This window comes from Octopus sinensis, linkage group LG23 (assembly GCF_006345805.1).
Source record: "Octopus sinensis linkage group LG23, ASM634580v1, whole genome shotgun sequence".
In the NCBI taxonomy this organism is placed as follows: Eukaryota; Metazoa; Mollusca; class Cephalopoda; order Octopoda; family Octopodidae; genus Octopus; species Octopus sinensis.
Window position 1 is genome coordinate 14,421,879 of NC_043019.1, and position 20,102 is coordinate 14,441,980.

Consider the following 20,102-nt stretch of genomic DNA (forward strand, 5'->3'; position numbering starts at 1 on the left):
AGTCACACAGGGCTGCACACTGACAGGACAAATTACAAGGTAGAGCTTTTCTTTTGGGGGTAAAAAAAGGCGGTTTGGTTTTCGATCAAAAGGGATTGTAAAAGGAAAGAAAGAGGACAAAAAAGGGGGGGATAAAATTTACAAAAAAGGGAGGGGGGTTGATCAATAGGGATCGTTATAAAAGAAATGTCAACATGAAGTGTAAAGGGGAGGACAGGTGAGGTTTACCCGTGGAAAGAAAAGCCTACGGAAAAGACCACGGTAACCTCGGTCAATGAAGTCACATGTTATATTCTTTTTTCTTTTTTTTTTGCAAATAAGCAACTCTCTGTATTAATTTTTACGATTCATAGAATCATAGTCAAGGTGGCTTCGTCATTCATATGTGCCATCCTTGCTACATTCACCCATCTTTTTTTAAAACATTCACTAGATAGATAGATAGATAGATAGATAGATAGAAGATAGATAGATAGATAGATAGATAGACAGATAGATAGATAGATAGATAGACAGATAGACAGATAGGTAGATAGATAGATAGATAGATAGATAGATAGATAGATATATTGATTGATTGATTACTCTTACTCTTACTCTTTACTCTTTTACTTGTTTCAATCATTTGACTGCGGCCATGCTGGAGCACCGCCTTTAATCGAGCAACTCGATCCCGGGACTTATTCTTTTGTAAGCCCAGTACTTATTCTATCGGTCTCTTTTGCCGAACCGCTAAGTAACGGGGACATAAACACACCAGCATCGGTTGTCAAGCAATGCTAGGGGGACAAACACAGACACACAAACACATACACATACATACATATATATATATATATATACGACAGGCTTCTTTCAGTTTCCGTCTACCAAATCCACTCACAAGGCTTTGGTCGGCCCGAGGCTATAGTAGAAGACACTTGCCCAAGGTGTCACGCAGTGGGACTGAACCCGGAACCATGTGGTCGGTAAACAAGCTACTTAACACACAGCCACTCCTTGATTGATTGATAGATAAATAGATAGATAGATAGATAGATAGATAGATAGATAGATAGATAGATAGATAGATAGATAGATAGATAGATAGATTGAGATAGATAGATAGATAGATAGATGATTTTAATGCAGTTAAATGTATGTCCTGTCATTGAGTGATATATGATCGTGCACAGACACAAGACACTAATGTTTACAATGGGAAGATATTGTTTTTCTAGTTTTTATGTATGTTGTGAACTTCCATGACATGTTTCATTGCTGTTTGAAGGGAAAGAGAGGCAGTACAGAGAGTTATCAACCGGAAAACTTTCATGATGAAGAAATGCTTGACAAGTACCAACATTTGCTCAGTAAGTTAATATATATTTTCAGAGTTTTCGCATGCTCAACACACACCACACACACACACACACACACACATGCACGAATATATACATATATATATATATATATATATATATATATATATATTATATATATCGTTAATGAAATATATTCAATGTGTATACAATATACTGTATTTCTAATAAGTGCCCTTTAATAAGAGCAATTATTATATATTATATTATAAAATATGAGCAGGAAAATTACATCAAAAAATCATCATAGAAGATATAATAATATTGTATTAATATCAGGTCAACCCATAAGTTCTGTCCGAATTTTGAATGAAGAAAACAAGTGATCAAATGTTATATTTAATTGAAAATTAATCATCAATGTACTTTCCCTGATTATCTATGACTTTCTTCCATCTATTTAAAAGCTTTTTAATCCCATCAATGTAAAACTCTTTTGGTTTCAAAGCGAAGAACTCTGAAATGTCAGCTTCGACCTCTTCCTGACTTGCGAAAGTTATATCCTCCAAATGATTCTGTAAACTACGAAACAAATGGTAGTCTGAAGGAGCAAGGTCGGGAGAATAAGGTGGATGAGGAATTTTTTCCCAACCAAGCTCTTTGATCTTCTGTGATGTGATCATTGCAGTGTGGGTTGTGCATTGTCCTGATGAAACATCACTCCTTTTCAATTCACTAAAGCGGGTCTCACTTGTCCTGCCGGGTCTTCTCACACACAGCATATTTTCAAAGGTAATATACATCCATGGTAAAATCCACTGTGGTAATCCATAATGGCTATGTGTAAATATAAATTCCATAATTCTGTTCTCTTCAATGTGTGATCCATAAATGCAGAAAATAAAGTAGTTAAATTTTTGCCTTTTATAGTTGTATATACAAGACTGGATGATGTCATTGTTATACTTTATGCAAATATAAAAATAGCCGTTTACTGACCCAATATAGAGTAAATTAATGTAATATTTAAATTATTATATTTAAAACCAATTTATTGTACTTTAGAGGTGTACAGGTTCAAATTTCATGAAGACATATTTCTGGCATTCATCTAATGGATAATTTATACTATGTGAATATGTGTATACTCAAAATAATTCAAATTCAGTTTTCATTTTTCTTACTTGTAACAATCCTACTGTTATGATGATACCACGATGTGACAAATAAGATATTAATGTGAATTTTTACTTGATCTCTTATAGTGTTTAAAAGTTTTATAAAACCTATGTCTACATGTGGATAACGCTTCCGATTGGCAATTAATTAAATTATTTTGTTTATATAATAATATGTGTAACAATTCTTTTGTACAAAGACGGCAGATAGAAGACATATGTGTATATGGTGGAGCTGAGTCTATGACCGACCAGGATAATTTATAGCTAACATTTTTTTGTTTGAGTTTATGTATATATGTCGCCAATGAAGTAGTGTTACTCGTTATATTCGGGTTAAATGAATGTATATGTGCTAAAGACCTTCGTTTAAAGTTAATAGGGCTCCCTATATATATACCACATTGTATGAGTTATTAGTTTTTGTAACAGTGCACTTATATATCACGTTGAACAGCTACATTTGCCTTCTAAAGGACATAATTTTTTTTAATTTTTACATGTGCGATATTTAGTTGTATATTTCTTTTCTGTGGTATAATATTTAATACTGTTATGATTATTTGTTATGGTGTGTGGTGTTATATTTGAATTTGTTGGGGAACCATTTATAATAGAATCAAGTATATTTACAGTTTGTGTGTTATTGTTATTAGATTGTGGCACTGGATTACCCAAATCATATTGTATATTTTGAGATGTATGATTATTGGAATTTTGAGATTTTGTTAATGTTATAGTATTGCTATGTATTCTCGTAATGATATCTATTGAACTAGTATTATGTTGAGTATTATTTGGTATTCAGGACTAGTGTCTGTTTCATTACTAGTATTATTGTTGTTATTATTATTTCTTAAACTATTTTTATGTTTATTAAGTTTTCGTCTATTAGAGCTGGTGATAATTGATCCTATGTTCGGCAATGTAGAAAAAGATATTTTCATTGTTGATCTATTTAAAATATGGTGATACTTATAATTATTAGGAAAGCTATTTTTGACTATGTTTAGAAATTGTTTTGCTAATCCTTTAACATTTTTTGAAAATGGGGGTGTGTACCAAATTATTTCCCTATTTTCACTGCTACTACGTAAATTATCATAGTTATATACTGATTTTGGAATTTGCAAAGTATTTCCTGAATGTTTTTTGTTATTACTATATTTGATTCTATGTCTAACATAACATTTTCTAAGTTTTTTGTCATGTTTTACAGAGGTTCATCTTTTTGTATTGATTGAATATTATTATTATTAGAGGTAAGGTTAGCTGTATTTCTTAGTTTAGTATTATGTGTAGTTTGGTTTAGTTCCATTTGTGTTATATAAATCTTAAGTTTTGTGTCTTTTATATATTTAATATTTTGTTTAAATCCACCTGCACCTAAAGCTTGCTTATAATAGCTTGCATGATTATTGAATATTTCTTCATTATAGGCTAGATCTGAGATTCTAATAGATATACTATTTACAATGCTATTAAGTAATGATACATGGTGGTTAGAATGAATGTTTATATATTTGAGGAATTCATTAGGTTTATGGAAAGGAGAATAAGTAGAGGTATTTAGGTCCAGAGTTACATCTAAGAAATTTACTTTACAATAGCTTTTTTCAAAGGTAATAGATAAACCAAAGGTTTTATAAAATTTACGCAGTTCTTCCCTCATTTTCCCTATTTTTCTTTTAGATCAGCCATTATATACCAGGATAGTGTCGTCTCTATATAATCTTCCTTTGAGAGAAGGGAAACATCGTCTGATCTTTTGTAATAGATATAAGCCTACCAAGTCAGTAATTTGTGCAGAATCAGAGGATCCCATGGTGATAGCAAATAAATTATTATTTGCAGCATGGCACCATAATTTAGCATTAAATTTGATAAGTGTTTTTATAGCTAGTAGTATTATATCAATTTCAAGTGGTGTAATATCAGAGAGACTTCTAGCTAAAATTATAGCTTTATTTAATATAATCGGTAGTATAGATGCATAATAGCTATTAATGTCAAATTGTAAGGACAAGTTGGCCTTATTTGGTAGTAAATGAGAACCAAGTTATAACTTCTCCTGTGCTAAACCAAAGGTTACAATTGAGTTTTTTCTTCACTATAGGTATAATTCTGTCAAATATATTTTGACTGATTCTGGCAACGTCCGACTTGTTTGAACAAATTAATCTTATAGTCGAATTAATATTGAAATCAGATTTGTGGTCCTTTACATTAAAGTGCGGTGGGTTCAGAGTGTATATTTCCATGCGGTCTTCGACATCTTTTCCGTAAATTTTTAAATAGCATTCGAATGACTACACGGAAATTCACCCTGTTTCTCTCTGACAAGTGGATGTATTACACATCCATATATGCACACACATACACACCACCCAGATAAACCCAACACACATGGACACACAGAACCCCTGATAAATACAACACACTTACACACACATACACATCCACACATACCCACACACATACATATGCACCCTGACACACACATAAGGTTGCTTACATACACACACACCACAATGACAATTAAAACACAAACTCAGACAGACACAACACACACACTCACACACACACACATAACATCCCCACCAACACAAAAAACAAACAAACATACATGCGCACACATACACATATGCAAATACACACATATACACACACATGTGCACACACAACACCATCACAAATACCAATCACACACATATATACACACACACAATACCAAGACAACCATAACAACACAAACATACTAAGACAGAGATACACACACACTCACGTACACACACATAATATCCCCACTAACACAGAAAACACACAAGCATACACTTGCACCAACAAACGCACACATACACACACGCGAACAAACAAATACACACACTTGCGCACACACAACACCCTTACAAATATTAATCACACACAAACGTGCACACATCATCCTACCAAATATTAAACACACACAGACACATTTACATACACCACAATAAACCCTGGGACCAATCAAAAACAGCCCACACACAGATACACAAACACATGTATATATACACACACGGACACGCACACTCACACCATTCTGACCTCTCAGACCAGTCCCAAAAACCACTGAACCACGAAACATATATTGAAAGTAAAGGAATTTTATTAACATCTTCGTTCAACTCCATTTATTTATTTATTCATATATATATATATATATGTGTGTGCGTGCGCACGTGTATATATATATATATATGTGTGTGTGTGTGTATATATATATATGTATATATATAAATAAATCCAACTTCTGTCAAAAGGACTGAAATTCATACCTACACCAACAGCCAACCACCAAGAATTAAAGGAGGATATCCAAAAATTCTGTCGAAAATTACGACTTGTAGAATTCTTCGCTAACAAAAGTAATGAGATTGATGAATCCCTAGTAAGGAATAAATCAAATTTCACCCCACCAAAAGGAAGAAATAACTACCTTGACCAATACATTGATATCCTGTCTAAATTTCCCCTTAGACGCAATACCAATGTTAGGCCAAACATTAACAAATCAGAGATGTCTGCATGTAAACGTATACAAAACGATCAAACAATAATAATTAAACAAGCAGATAAATGTGGTGCAATTGTTATTATGGATACCGAATACTATAAGGATTTGGTTGAGGACCAACTGAAGGACACAACCTTCTATTGTGAAATACCCTCAAATATAGACCACCACATCATGAAAAAGATCAACAACCTGATCTCAAAACACTACAACTCACTTACCGATAATGAAAGAGACTACATAAACCAATTTCGAACCAAAACCCAGCAACTTCTACGGCTTACCGAAAATACATAAATCAAAAGATATTCAACAGGCAGTAAAAGAACAAGAAAGTGAGTACATAAAATTACTACATCCAAAAAACCTAAAACTTAGACCTATTATAGCTGGTCCAGCATGCCCTACCCACCGTCTAAGCAATTTTATTGACATTGTTTTGAAACCACTATGTACTTACATACCCAGTTTCATCAGGGATGACATCGACTTCCTGTCCCATCTTCCCAAAACAACAGAAACAAATTCAGTTTTACTAAGTTTTGATGTGGTAAGCCTCTACACCAATATTCCACACGATTTAGGAATAAAGGCGATTAAATACTGGTTAGAAAAACATAGAGAAGTGATTCCCAGCAGATTCACAGTACCATTTATATTAGACACAGTCAAACTTATTCTAGAAAACAACACATTCTTCTTCAATGGAAAGAATTACATCCAAATTAGAGGCACGGCGATGGGAACGAGGTTTGCTCCCGTTTACGCCAACTCTGTAATGGGATACTTAGAACAACAACTCTACCAAGAGGTGGAGGTAAACTATGGCACTGGATTTAGAAAGTTATTGAAAAGGCATGGAAGAGATACCTTGACGACTGCTTCATAATCTGGACAGAATCTCTAAATACTCTGGAAGAGTTCAATATCCTCCTGAACAACCTACACCCATCTCTCCAATTTACAAAGGAGATGAGTAGTACCAAATTGCCATTCCTAGATATAATGATAATTAAAAAAGACACCACCATCACCACAGATATATACTATAAAGACACAGACACACATCAATACCTAAATTTTAAGTCATGCCATCCACCACATACAAAACGCAACATCCCATACTGCCTAGCCAGAAGAATTTGTACCATTATAGACGATGCAAATATCAGGAAAAAACGCCTAACAGAACTAAGAGAATTTTTGCACAAACAAAAATACCCATCTCTACTTATAGAAAATGGCATACAGCGGGCTATAAAAATACCCATACAACAACTTAGGACAACCCAAGGAAGAGGAAAACAAGAACAAGTCATACCATTCATAGTGACACACAACCCATGTCACCAGAATATCTTCAACATTGCCAAAGCAAACCTACCAATCATTACCCAAAGTAATGAATTAAAAGACATAATCACGGATCGAGCTATGGTTCCTAGTAAAAGACAGCCTAAAAACTTGAAAAAATTACTAACAAAGGCAAAATTTGACCTTAGCAACAAAGACCAAACATTCACTGTATCTAAATGCAATGATAGCCGATGTGGCACATGCCAATTCATACATACCGGCCAATATATAAACACAAAAACCGGGAAAATATTCACAAACGCGAATATGAACTGCAAAAGCAGAAATTTAATTTACTGCATCAAATGCCCAAATTGTGAAGAAATATATGTAGGTCAGACGGGAAATGCACTATCAGAACGCTCACGTGTATACCGACAACAAATTAGAGACCCAGAGGTCCGTCAGATACCTTTGAGTAACCACCTAGCAACATGTGGTCGGAAAATATATATAATATTTCCATTCTACAAATTACACTGCCCAAGTAAAATCGAGAGGAAATCAAAGAAAAGAATTTTATTGATAAATTCGAACCCAAGCTAAATAAGCAATAATAATAATACTTAGATAGCAGGAAAATTATCTTATTTAGGGTTAAAAGTTCTATTGCCACCACCATCACCGCTAGCAACAATAATTAAGGTGCTGACAATGATGATGATGACAATTGAAATATAAAAATATAAAAATCTCTGACAAAGGCTATTTACAACATTTCTAAAAATAGCCCAACAATTGCTGCCTCGGCCAGGGTTAAGATACAGGACTCTTGACATGTCCAACAAAGCGTGACGCCTAAACCAATCAGCTTGAGTAATTGAGTGATACTACACACTGATTGGTCAGAATACAGTTTGCAAAACCTAACAATATGGAGCCCACACAGCTGTATTTAAGGCACAGATTCAATCATCTCGTTACAGCCAAAATTGTGAAGCATGACTGTCACCACTACTTCATGAACCTGAAGATTGCAGAATTTAATGCATGAAAGTACTAGTTCAATCAGAATGAACATTTAACATTCTATTATCTTTTTATTTTATTTTATTATATTATATTATATATCATTATAAGATTGTAAATAAAACGTGAAAATCAGACAAGGTTGGAAATCCTTTTATTAATATATATATGAAAAATGCCTAAAAAGTGATCACCACAACAACCCTCTTCTTTTCAGGCACTGAATTACATCCCTCCTCCCCAAACCTCACCCCACATTACCTTCTCAGTTTTCAGATTTGGCACTGTCAATGTTGGTACACTGAAAGGTAGGTCTAGTGAGATTGTAGAGATGCTTGAAAGAAGACGGGTTGATGTATGCTGCATACAAGAGGTAAGATGGAGAGGTGCTTCAGCTAGGGTCCTCAAAGGCAAGACACATAGATATAAAGTCTTCTGGCATGGTAACATGGATGGTGTAGGAGGTGTAGACATTCTCCTTGTGGAGAAATGGGTGGATAAGATCATTGAGTTTGTCAAGGTATGCGATAGAGTGCTCAAGCTCAAGTTAGTCCTACAGAACGGCACAGCTACGATTATCTCCGCCTATGCCCCACATGCAGGGCTACCAAATGATCAGAAGAACCACTTTTATGATACCCTTCTATAGGCTACCTCAAAGACGAGTGGCAAGAACCTCATCTTTGTGGCTGCAGAATTTAATGGGCATGTTGGGCGGGAATCGGGTATCTTTACTGGGGTACACGGTGGCCATGGTATTGGCACCCGAAATGATGAGGGAACTTGACTACTGGAATTCTGTGATGCATGTAACCTTTTAATCTGCAACACTAACTTCAGGAAGCCAGACTGCCACCTTATAACCTATCAGTCAGGGGACTCCGCTAGCCAAATAGACTTCATCCTCACCAGACAGCGGGATGCAGGGTTGCTCATAAATACAAAGACCCTCCCGGGTGAAGAATGTACCCCTCAGCATAGGCTAGTCATTAGTAACTTTATGCTTGAGACCAGAAGGATACCAAGAAGCAGACCAATCCAGAAAAGAAGGATTTGGAAGCTAAAGAACCCTTCACATGGTCAGAGATTTAGGGACATCCTCATCTTTTGAAGAAAGGGAGGAGGAGCTACAGACGTCAGACATAGAAGGTAGCTGGAAATCCCTACGGGACAGCTTGCTGAGTGCCACAGACCAAGTCTGTGGATGGTGCAAAGTCTCTTCCAGACCTAGAGTTACGTGGTGGTGGAATAATACAGTAGACAAAGCCATTAGAGCAAAGGGAACTGTACCAGATAGCCAAAAGGGAGGCTGGGTGACAGGTATACATAGCCAAGGGTTAAGCAAACAAGAAGAAGTTTGCCAATGTCCAGCGACGTGAGGACCAACGAACTGAGGTATTTTGGATTGCAAGACAATGTGCGAGAGAAAATAGTGATGTCACAGGAGAGAAATGCGTTCGCATGGATGATGGTGCACTTTCTTTCAATGTTTCTGAAAAGAAAAAGGCTTGGAGAAACCATTATGAGAGACTGCTGAATGTGGAGAATGAATGGGAGGAGGAGAGCCTGCCAAATGTTGACCCAGTAGAGGGACCAGCTGCTCCCTAGTAGTTAAGGCAATTAAGGGTGTGAAACCAGGAAAAGCCCCTGGCCCATCAGGAATCACTGCTGAGATGCTTAAAACATCTGGTTGTGTGGGCTATGGCCTAGTCACCCGCATTGTAAACCAGGTAGTTCATAATGGAGTCATACCCAATGACTGGCGTAGCAACACCATAATCAACTGCTACAGGGGTAAAGGTGATGCTCTAGATAGAAATTACTACAGGGGTATTAAACTGTTGGATCAGGTGATGAAGGTCACAGAGAGGGTCATAGCCCATCTCATTAGGGAGAGAATTTGCTGAGATGAGATGCACTTCAGTTTTTAGGATAGACGCACCATGATGCCATATTCCTGGTGACAACTGCAGGAGAAGTACCTAGCTGAAGATAAACCCCTCTACAGCTTTCGTGGAGTTGTTGACAGAGTCCCCCGATCCCCTATCTGGTGGGCGATGCGGAAACTGGAGATTGGCGAATGGTTAATAAGGGCTGTACAGGACCTATACAGAGAGGCTGTCAGCAAGGTTAGGATTGGCAATGAGTATAGTGAAGAATTCCGGGTAGAAGTAGGGGTCCACCAAGGTTCAGCCCTCAGTCCCCTTTTATTCATCATAGTCCTCCAAGCAATAACAGAGGAATTCTAAACAGGTTGCCCCTGGGAGCTCCTCTATGCTGATGACCTGGCCCTCATAGCAGAATCACTACCGGAACTAGAAAAGAAATTTCAGCTGTGGAAGCAAGGTTTAGAATCAAAGAGCCTTAGAGTAAATGTAGCAAAGACCAAAGTTATAGTAAGCAGAAAGGTGAACTCATCACACACCCACACGGGCAGGTGGCCCTGCTCGATCTGTAGGAAAGGTGTAGGTAGAAACTCCATAAGATGTACCCAGTGTAAGCTATGGACACATAAGAGGTTCAGTAACATCAAAGGAAAATTAACTGATAAGATAGCTTTCATGTGCGGCAGATGCACAGGGGAATAGACACCACAGATACTCAGAAAACAGATTCCATCACACTCCAGGGGAAGAAACTAGAAGTAATTGATAGTTTCCGATACCTAGGTGACCAAGTTAGTAGTGGAGGTGGATGCTCAGAGAGTGTCACCACTAGAATACGAATAGCCTGGGCAAAGTTTAGAAAGCTCCTACCCCTACTGGTGACAAAGGGTCTCTCGATCAGAGTGAAAGGTAGATTGTATGATGCATGTGTGCGAACCGACATGCTTCACGGTAGTGAAACATGGGCTGTGACTGCAGAGGACATGTGTAGACTTGAAAGAAATGAAGCTAGCATGATCCGCTGGATGTGTAATGTCAGTGTGCACACACGACAGTGTAAGCACCCTGAGAGAAATGCTGGACATAAGAAGCATCAGATGTGGTGTGCAAGAACGGCGCTTGCGATGGTATGGTCATGTACTGCGGATGGATGAAGAGAGATGTGTGAAGAAGTGCCACTCCCAAACAGTTGAAGGAATCAGGGTAGAGGTAGACCCAGGAAGACATGGGATGAGGTAGTCAAGCATGACCTCCGAGCGTTGGGCCTCACAGAGGCAATGATGAAGGACCGAGATCTCTGGAGATATGCTGTAACTGCAAAGACCCGGGCTGCTTCCTGCACCAGTTTCGCATAGCCCCTGCCCATTCAAAGTACCTTGGATTGCAGAACGACCTGCTGTGCTTACCTTGGATCGTAGACTGACCTGCTGTGCTCGAGGAGACCTATTGAGTTAAGTACATAAACATCGAAATAAATATCAAATGGAAATTGTAGTTACGATATCTGTCCTGGTGGCACATAAAAAGCACCATCCGAACGTGGCCAATGCCAGCGCTGCCTTGACTGGCTTCTGTGCCGGTGGCACATGACCTGCTGTGCTTGAGGAGACCTATTGAGTCAAGTACATCAAGATCGAAATAAATATCAATGGAAATAATAGTTGTGATACCTGTGCCGGTCGCACGTAAAAAGCACCATCCGAACGTGGCTGATGCCAGCGCCGCCTTGACTGGCTTCTGTGCTGGTGACACGTAAAAGAGCACCAACCAATCGTGGCCGCTGCCAGCCTCCCCTGGCACCTGTGCCAGTGGCACGTAAAAAGTACTCACTACACTCACGGATTGGTTGGCGTTAGGAAGGGCATTGAGCTGTAGAAACACTGCCAGATCATATTGGAGCCTGGTGCAGCCTCCTGGCTTCCCAGACCCCGGTCGAACCATCCAACCCGTGTTAGCACGGATAACGGACGTTAAACGATGATGATGAATATATATATATATATATATATATATATATATATCCACACACATACAGGGTGTCCTAAAAGTCACTGATGAGTTTTAATTTTTAATAACTTCCTTAAGTTTATAAACAAATGCATGAAAGTTTGATACAATATAAAGGACATAAGGGAAATTAATCTGCACAAGTCAAATTTTGCAACACCACTACATCGCATATGAAACATGACATTGTTTAAATGTCAACCACTTTCAGCTTCACATGCCCATGCACTTTCCAAAACTTGCACCGTAACACCCTCAAGAATTTCAGACACCACTCTTCTGATTTCTCTATTGATGTTCTTCTTCAGTTGCACCAGGGTCTCCTGTTTGTTGACATAAAACCTCTCTTTCAGGTATCTATGGTTGAGACCTTTTGCGCCTGACTATTCAAAGTAGACCTCACATATGGTTCCAGCAAGATGCGGCAACTGCTCATGCCACAAGAGAAACAATGCTGTTGCTATGGCAGTGATTGGAGAGAGAATAATTTTACACAACATCAATAACAATTGGCATTCACATGCTCCAGAATTGACTAGCCTGGATTTTTTCTTGTGGGGATATCTGAAAGAGAGGGTTTATGTCAACAAACCAGAAACCCCCTTAAATCTTCTCACCATAGCAACCGCACCTTCCAGATGGGGAGTTTTAACCTACTCAACTCTTTGCCTCATCACGCCTTCTATGCCTGTGTCAATTTTCAGCTCGATCTGACCACTGCTGTGGCTGCCAACCTCTGACGTAGCAAAACATGCACACAAGTTTGACCCAAAGCCTCTTTTATATATATAGATAGCAGAGAAACCCGGTCTTGCTCGGGATTAAAATAGTTTATCAACGTTGTATTTGTTTCGGTATTATAACTTGATTTCATTCGGATCTACATGGGCCACACTTTAAAGATGAGGAATTTTGCCATAGAGGCCACACCTTTCAATTGAGCAAACTCAAAGTTGCCATGCAAACTCGCCAGGACTTTTAACATAGGTTTGCAAATTTTCAACTGAATCCTACCATATTTACTAACACTTTTGCCTGTATAACTGCCTGTGAGACAACGTCTGCCCTTTTCACAAATATGTAGTAGACCTACAGAGATACCCGACTTTACTTGAGATTAAAATGGTTAGTTTTTCATTGTTTTACTTGTTTGGTTAATATAAGCCGATTTCATTCAGGTGTAATCGGGCCACATTTTAAAAGATGAGGAATTTTGTCTTAGAGGTCATGCCTTTCATTTGAGGAAAAAAATAGTTGCCATGCAAACTCGCCAGCACGTCTAACATAGGTGTGCGTATTTTCAGCTCAACCGACCACATAATGCACACATAATATATATATATATATATTTATATATATGCATTAAATATATATATGTACATATTTATGCATTATATATATGTGTGTGTGTGTGTGTGTGTGTGTGTGTGTGTGTGGTGTGTATACGCATTATATACACAAATGTATACAAATTAAATATAAATATATATATATATATATATATAAGTACAGATATATACACTTTGTATATATACATTATATATACATATTTATATATAGATACAGACAGATACATACACACATATATAAATTAACCCAATAAATATCTGATTCATAATATTTGTTCTCATGATTGTGTGGTGGTGGTGGTGCTAATAAGATGTGTTACAGAGTTCAACCAATATATCTCTCTTTATTTGTTCTCTACTTATTATTTCCTTACCCCTTCTCTTCCTAGTGTCTGCCTTTGACGTCGAATCTACTAACGATATTTTTTAAAATACTCAATAACATTCTGTTTATCATTTATGCAGTCATCAAAATTGTTTTAATGTCTTGTTGTTGAGATAGGGTCTCTTTCTTTCCCGATGAAAAGATTGCATTTACACCGTTTATTCCTTTGGAATAAAACTAATGTTGTCTTCGAAACATATGTCGAAAGTAAAAGAATTTGAATAGCATCTGCGTTCAACTCCATTTATTTACTAATACTACACAAATTACTGCACATTAACCCATAGATTCTACTTTTGAATAGGTCACCTTTTTATGTTCTTAACATGCTCTTGTCACCAAAGTATGCTCTTGTCACCATCTGATCGAGGCCGTTTGCCAGCCTCGCCTGGCCTCTGTGCCGGTGGCACGTAAAAAGCACCATCCGACCGTGGCCGTTTGCCAGCCTCGTCTGGCACCTGTAAAAAGCATCCACTACACTCATGGAGTGGTTGGCGTTAGGAAGGGCATCCAGCCGTAGAAACATTGCCAGATCAGACTGGGCCTGGTGCAGCCTTCTGGCTTCACAGACCCCAGTTGCACCGTCCAACCCATGCCAGCATGGAAAGCGGACGCTAAACGATGATGATGATGATGATGATGATGATGATGATGATGATGACAGAGGATATTATTAAAAGGAATAATAATATCCTCAAAAATATATGTTGATACAATATTTTCAAGGTAATCCAAACTGGTGAAATTCCAGCTGAACATCTGAAAATTTTTTAGCAATTAATACACACTAACAAAAAGAAATGACAAAATCAAATTCAACTTAAGACATTCATTCATTCAACCATTAGTGATGTCACTGAATAACTAATTTGTTTTGTAGAAATAGAAATTTTAATTTGAACGAAAATAAAATCAAAAGAAGAATAACATTAAGAATGAAAATAACAAATAAACTTATTTAAGAAAAGTCATTCAATTATTTGAGACTTCACATTGATGATGAAATCCAAATAAGAGATACAAACCACCTTACTAATTCTACATTATGAGAATCTGAAATCTACACAGAAAAATAATCTAAAAAATTAGTATTTTTACATACATTTATTGATGATATCACTGGATAACTAAAGAATAAAAATTACAGATAAGATTTCTATTTTTATACTTATTAGAAGCTTACATACTTTACTTTGTGATAATTAATCATCTGTTTACTCATTATATTAAAAACCCTTTTATAAGAATTAACCGTATTATATAAGAATTAAAAAATATTCTAATTTATAATGGAAATATTTGAATGTCTTTCTAAATTTATGGCAACATCTTAAAGTAAAGTATTCATTGAAATTTAATATATTTCAGTCGGTTTTCAATCTATCTCCATCATTTCATAAGAATTTTCCTCCCTCTAAGTTTCTTGTTTTTATGCATGTTGGCCTTGTGGTTTGACGCTAGTCTTGGCTCCCAACTTAATAAGAGCTTTCTATGTATGGACCAAAAATCTTTATAGATATACAGCCTATGATTTAGGATAGATTTGTCATATAAGGCTTGAATTATGGGCTTGAAATATTTGAGTTTCATGTCAATGTCTATTGTGGAGAGACATTTACACCAATCCTGTTTGAGGATCTCTTTCTCAATTGATTTCCAGTTAGCTCTATGAAAGTTCACACTGGAAAGATTTCCAGTGCTTTGTATAGGCTGTATATCTTTAAGGACTTTTGGTGCATACATAGACAGCTTTATTATGTTGGGATACAGGTCTAGTGTCATTATCACTTTCACATTGTGGATGACGTCCATATTGTTTGTGAATGAGAGATCCAATATATTATTTGCATTGGTTGGCTGGAGCATAATTTGCTCCATGAATGAAGCATTGGTAAGGTTGAGCAGAAACCCCACCTGTGCTCGTTAGCAGTGTTCCATTCCTAAGAGCATTACGCCCTCTGGCCATCCCACAATAGGGAAGCTGAAGTCACCCAAAAGGAAGACGTTGATGTGTTGCTCCAGTATGGTGAGAAGTTCCATCTTTGCGAAGTAGTCTTCAAATTTGTCTGTGTGATTTGGAGCATCTTGTTTGAGGGATTTCCATCAGAAATTTTCAAGGCTTGCAGAAACAATTGCAGTACCTTGATTGTCCAATTTCACGACGTCTTTGCTGTATAAACCTAAAGAGAAAGAGAGATGGAGAGAGAGAAAGACAGGGAGTCAGCGAAGGAGAGTGAGGAGAGAGGGGAGAGAGAGAGAAAGAGAGTGAGATGAAAAGCAGTATGAAAGTGCAGATAAGTACTACTTAAAAAGAAAGTTCATGCAATGCTTATGAATGACAGTTTTTGTAAAAGCTAACCGGCTTCCGTGCCAGTGGCATGTAAAAGGGCACCATTCGCGCGTGATCGTTACCAGTGTTGCCTTACTGGTACTTGTGCCCGTGCTAGTAGGGTGCCAAGAGCACCATCCAAGCGTGATTGCTGCTAGAGCAGCCAACTGGCTTCCCTGCCAGTGGCACGTAAAAGGGCGCCATTCGTGCATGATCGTTACCAATGTCACTTCACTGGCACCTGTGCTGGTGGCATGTGTAAACGGATTCAAGTGAGGTCGTTGCCAGTACCGCCTGACTGGCCACCGTGCCGGTGGCATGTAAAAAGCACCCACTACACTCTCGGAGTGGTTGGCATTAGGAAGGGCATCCAGCTGTAGAAACTCTGCCAGATCAAGATTGGAGCCTGGTGCAGCCATCTGGTTCGCCAGCCCTCAGTCAAAATCGTCCAACCCATGCTAGCATGGAAAGCGGATGTTAAACGATGATGATGATGATGATGATGATGATACGAACACACAGACACAAATACTATGCGCATGCACTCAGACACTACACCTTGCTAGCACTCACACACACACTCTCTTTGTACACATTGTAAATAAAGTCTTCTTCTCTCTCAAACAGTAGAACGGTTGTCGTCCTTCATTTATTCCTTTGGCTCTGTATTTGGCTTTCATATTTTGTTAGGGGCGACCGTGCTGCATTTTAAAGGAGACATTTGTCACCAGCTCCATACGTATGGTTGTATTCCCTACAGCATATATGTATTTTCCCAAATGTCAAAATGTTTGACTAGGGTCTTGTTGATTATCTATCACTAAGGTGAAAACAAATTATGGTTAACAATGTAGGGAATTATCCAACTGCAATTGATCTAGGTAGTAGAATGTCTGGATATGGTCTAATACATTGTCTATTACTAAGGTAAGACCAAATTATGGTTAACCAAAGTAGGGAATTGGCTAGCATACAAGAACGATTTGGATTAAAATGCTGGCATTAATGGGTCGTAAGTATTCTTATAAACAGCAGAATGTCTGATGGTAGTCTAATTTTAACAATCATTTTTCCATGTTTGCATGGGGTGAGCAAATTTACCATGGCAGATTTTCTACGACTGGGTGCCCATCCTGTCACCAACCCTTATCTGTTTCAGTTTAGTATTTCTCCATATTCAGACATATTGGCTTTAAATTATGGTAATGGGCAGGCCTTTCTGAGGGGAGGGGAACTTGGATGCATCAACCTCAGTACATGACTGGTACTTATTTTTTGACTCGGAAAGGATGAAGGTTAAGTGAACGTCGGCAGAATTTGAGCTCAGAGTGTAAAGACGGACAAAATACCGCTAAGCATTTTGTCTGGCATGCTAACAGTTCTGCCAGCTCAGCATCTTCCCATGGTCAGACAGATTTTCACACAACACTGGAAACGAAGAAGGATATTCATTACAATAATCATACACTGTCAAGATAAGGAGACATAAACATGCACACACCCACACTCATGCATAGTATTAATAGAATAGAAGACAAGTAAGCTGTAGTTGAAGAGCCTTGCCCTAGGTGCCATGCAGTGGGACTGAACCTGAAACTTTGTGTTGAGAAGCAAACTCCTTAGCCATACAGCCATGCAGTGGGACTGAACCTGAAACTTGTGGTGGGAAGCAAACTCCTTAGTCATATAACCATGCAGTGGGACTGAACCTGAAACTTTGTGGTTGGGAAGCAAACTCCTTAGCCATACAGCCATGCAGTGGGACTGAACTGAAACTTTGTGGTTGAGAAGCAAACTCCTTAGCCATACAGCCATGCAGTGGACTGAACTGAAACTTTGTGTTGAGAGGCAAACTCCTTAGCCATACAGCCATGCAGTGGGACTGACCTGAAACTTTGTGGTTGTAAGCAACCCTTAGCCATAATGCAGTGGGACTGAACCTGAAACTTTGTGGTTGAGAAGCAAACTCCTTAGCCATACAGCCATGCCTGTACCTATAAGCTAGTAAAAACTGAAAACTAAAAATTGCAGTAGAAGACTTTTTTTCTATTGTTTCTGGTATTTTATTACAAAGTTGTCATATTTTCACTTATTTCTTTTCATCATTTCTAGATTCGAGTTCTTGGATTCATTGCTGTGGTCAGCATCTTCTTTCTACTGTTTGCCTGGAAGCAATATTCTGTGAATAAAGAATATACAGGGACAACATTAAACAAACACAACCAAAAGTTTATAAATAATTCTAAGGAATTTCCAAATAATCAAGTGCATCATACAAATAACAAAACTGTAAGCAAAGAGAAACAGGAATTGGTTCAGTTAAACAACAAAACTAAATATATTATTTTTTACTGTGTTAATAATATAGAGTGTGGCGGTTGGGGAGATAGACAGCATGGAATAGTCTCTGTATATTTAATGGCACAGGCCATGGGTCGTCGTTTTGGTATCATTATTTCAAAACCTTGTAATTTTGCAAAATATCTTCAACCAAACAAAATTAACTGGACAATTGACCCAAAAGAGTTGCATGGCCTAAAAAGTCGTCACCTCCGTTTGACTCGAGATAAAGGGTACATATCTGCTTTACGATCAGTAGACTTAGAAAGACGCCACCCTCAAAATGTCCTCTATGTGACAACAAATCAAATCTATTTTCACACCTTAATAGAGAATCCTCGCTACAAAAAACAACTTCTTTGGTCATCACAAATGCCATATGGAAATGTATTTGCTAAAATAATGAATTTAATGTTTCGATTCAATGATCATTTTCAAGAAGCGATTGACAAATTCTTTGAAGTCAATATCCCCAACCCAAATATGCATTTGGTGTGTGCTCAGATTCGAATTGGACGGAACCCCACAATGCCACATGATGACTGAAGGATGTCAATGTCAAGTGTTCAATCTCTCTGGAACTTCTTAAGTAAATACAAAAACACCAGCAAGTACAAAATGTTTGTGACAACAGACTCAGAAGAGGTACAGAAGATAGCTTTAAAAAAATTTTCTCCTCAAATCGTGGAAATGTGAAAAATAGGTGTGAAGGTTTAAGGAAGGTCATTATGGACCAACATATTCTGACTAAATGTGATACGTTGATAATAAGCCGAAGTAATTTTGGTGAAAATGCTATGATGATGAGCCAAAAAGACAACAAAGTGTATTATTTTAAAGAAGGAAATATAACAAGGATCGACAAAAAAAGATTTTTTCGTAACAGGTAAAATACTTGGTTGTGAGACAGGATTTTTTTGACACCCAGAATCTGAAAGTGACATCCATGTATCATCATCATGTCAAGATCTTAAGATACTGGATGCATAGAATTTCATTGGTCTTTCAATAAAACAGCTTATGAGGAATAAGGTATAACATACAAACATACATAGCAATTGATTTTCCTTCAAAACCAGAATGTTTTCTTGAAATTCTACTGAAGAACTATTAAAAATCTTCAAATTTCTATAGGCAAATTATATCATTTACATATGCCCACGGGCATATAGTGTAGGGGTTTTGAGCATGAGCTATTAACCCCAAGATTCCAAGTTCAATTCTAGGCAGTGACCTGAGTAATAATAATAATAATAATAATGATATAATAATAATAATAATAATAATGATAATATAATAATGATAATAATAATAATAATAATGATACTAATAATAATAATAATGATAATAATAATAATGATGATGATAATAATAATAATAATAATAATAATAATAATAATAATATAATAATAATAACCATTGCTGGGATTTTTCTTTGTCTATTTCTTT

General features: G+C 37.3%; 1 protein-coding gene across 1 annotated transcript; it reads left to right on the forward strand.

Moving 5' to 3' along the window:
• Window positions 1–1,318: 1,318 nt before the first annotated feature.
• LOC118767646 lies at window positions 1,319–19,334 on the forward strand. Its single transcript, XM_036512526.1, has 2 exons — window positions 1,319–1,352; window positions 18,426–19,334. Exon 2 carries the CDS (start codon window positions 18,732–18,734, stop codon window positions 19,197–19,199), a length of 468 nt encoding a protein of 155 aa, XP_036368419.1. The 5' UTR covers window positions 1,319–1,352; window positions 18,426–18,731; the 3' UTR covers window positions 19,200–19,334.
• The last annotated feature ends 768 nt before the right edge of the window (window positions 19,335–20,102 follow it).

Coding starts and splice junctions, on each gene's coding strand:
- LOC118767646 (XM_036512526.1), top strand. CDS start 18,732: ATGGCACAGGCCATGGGTCGTCGTTTTGGTATCATTATTTCAAAACCT.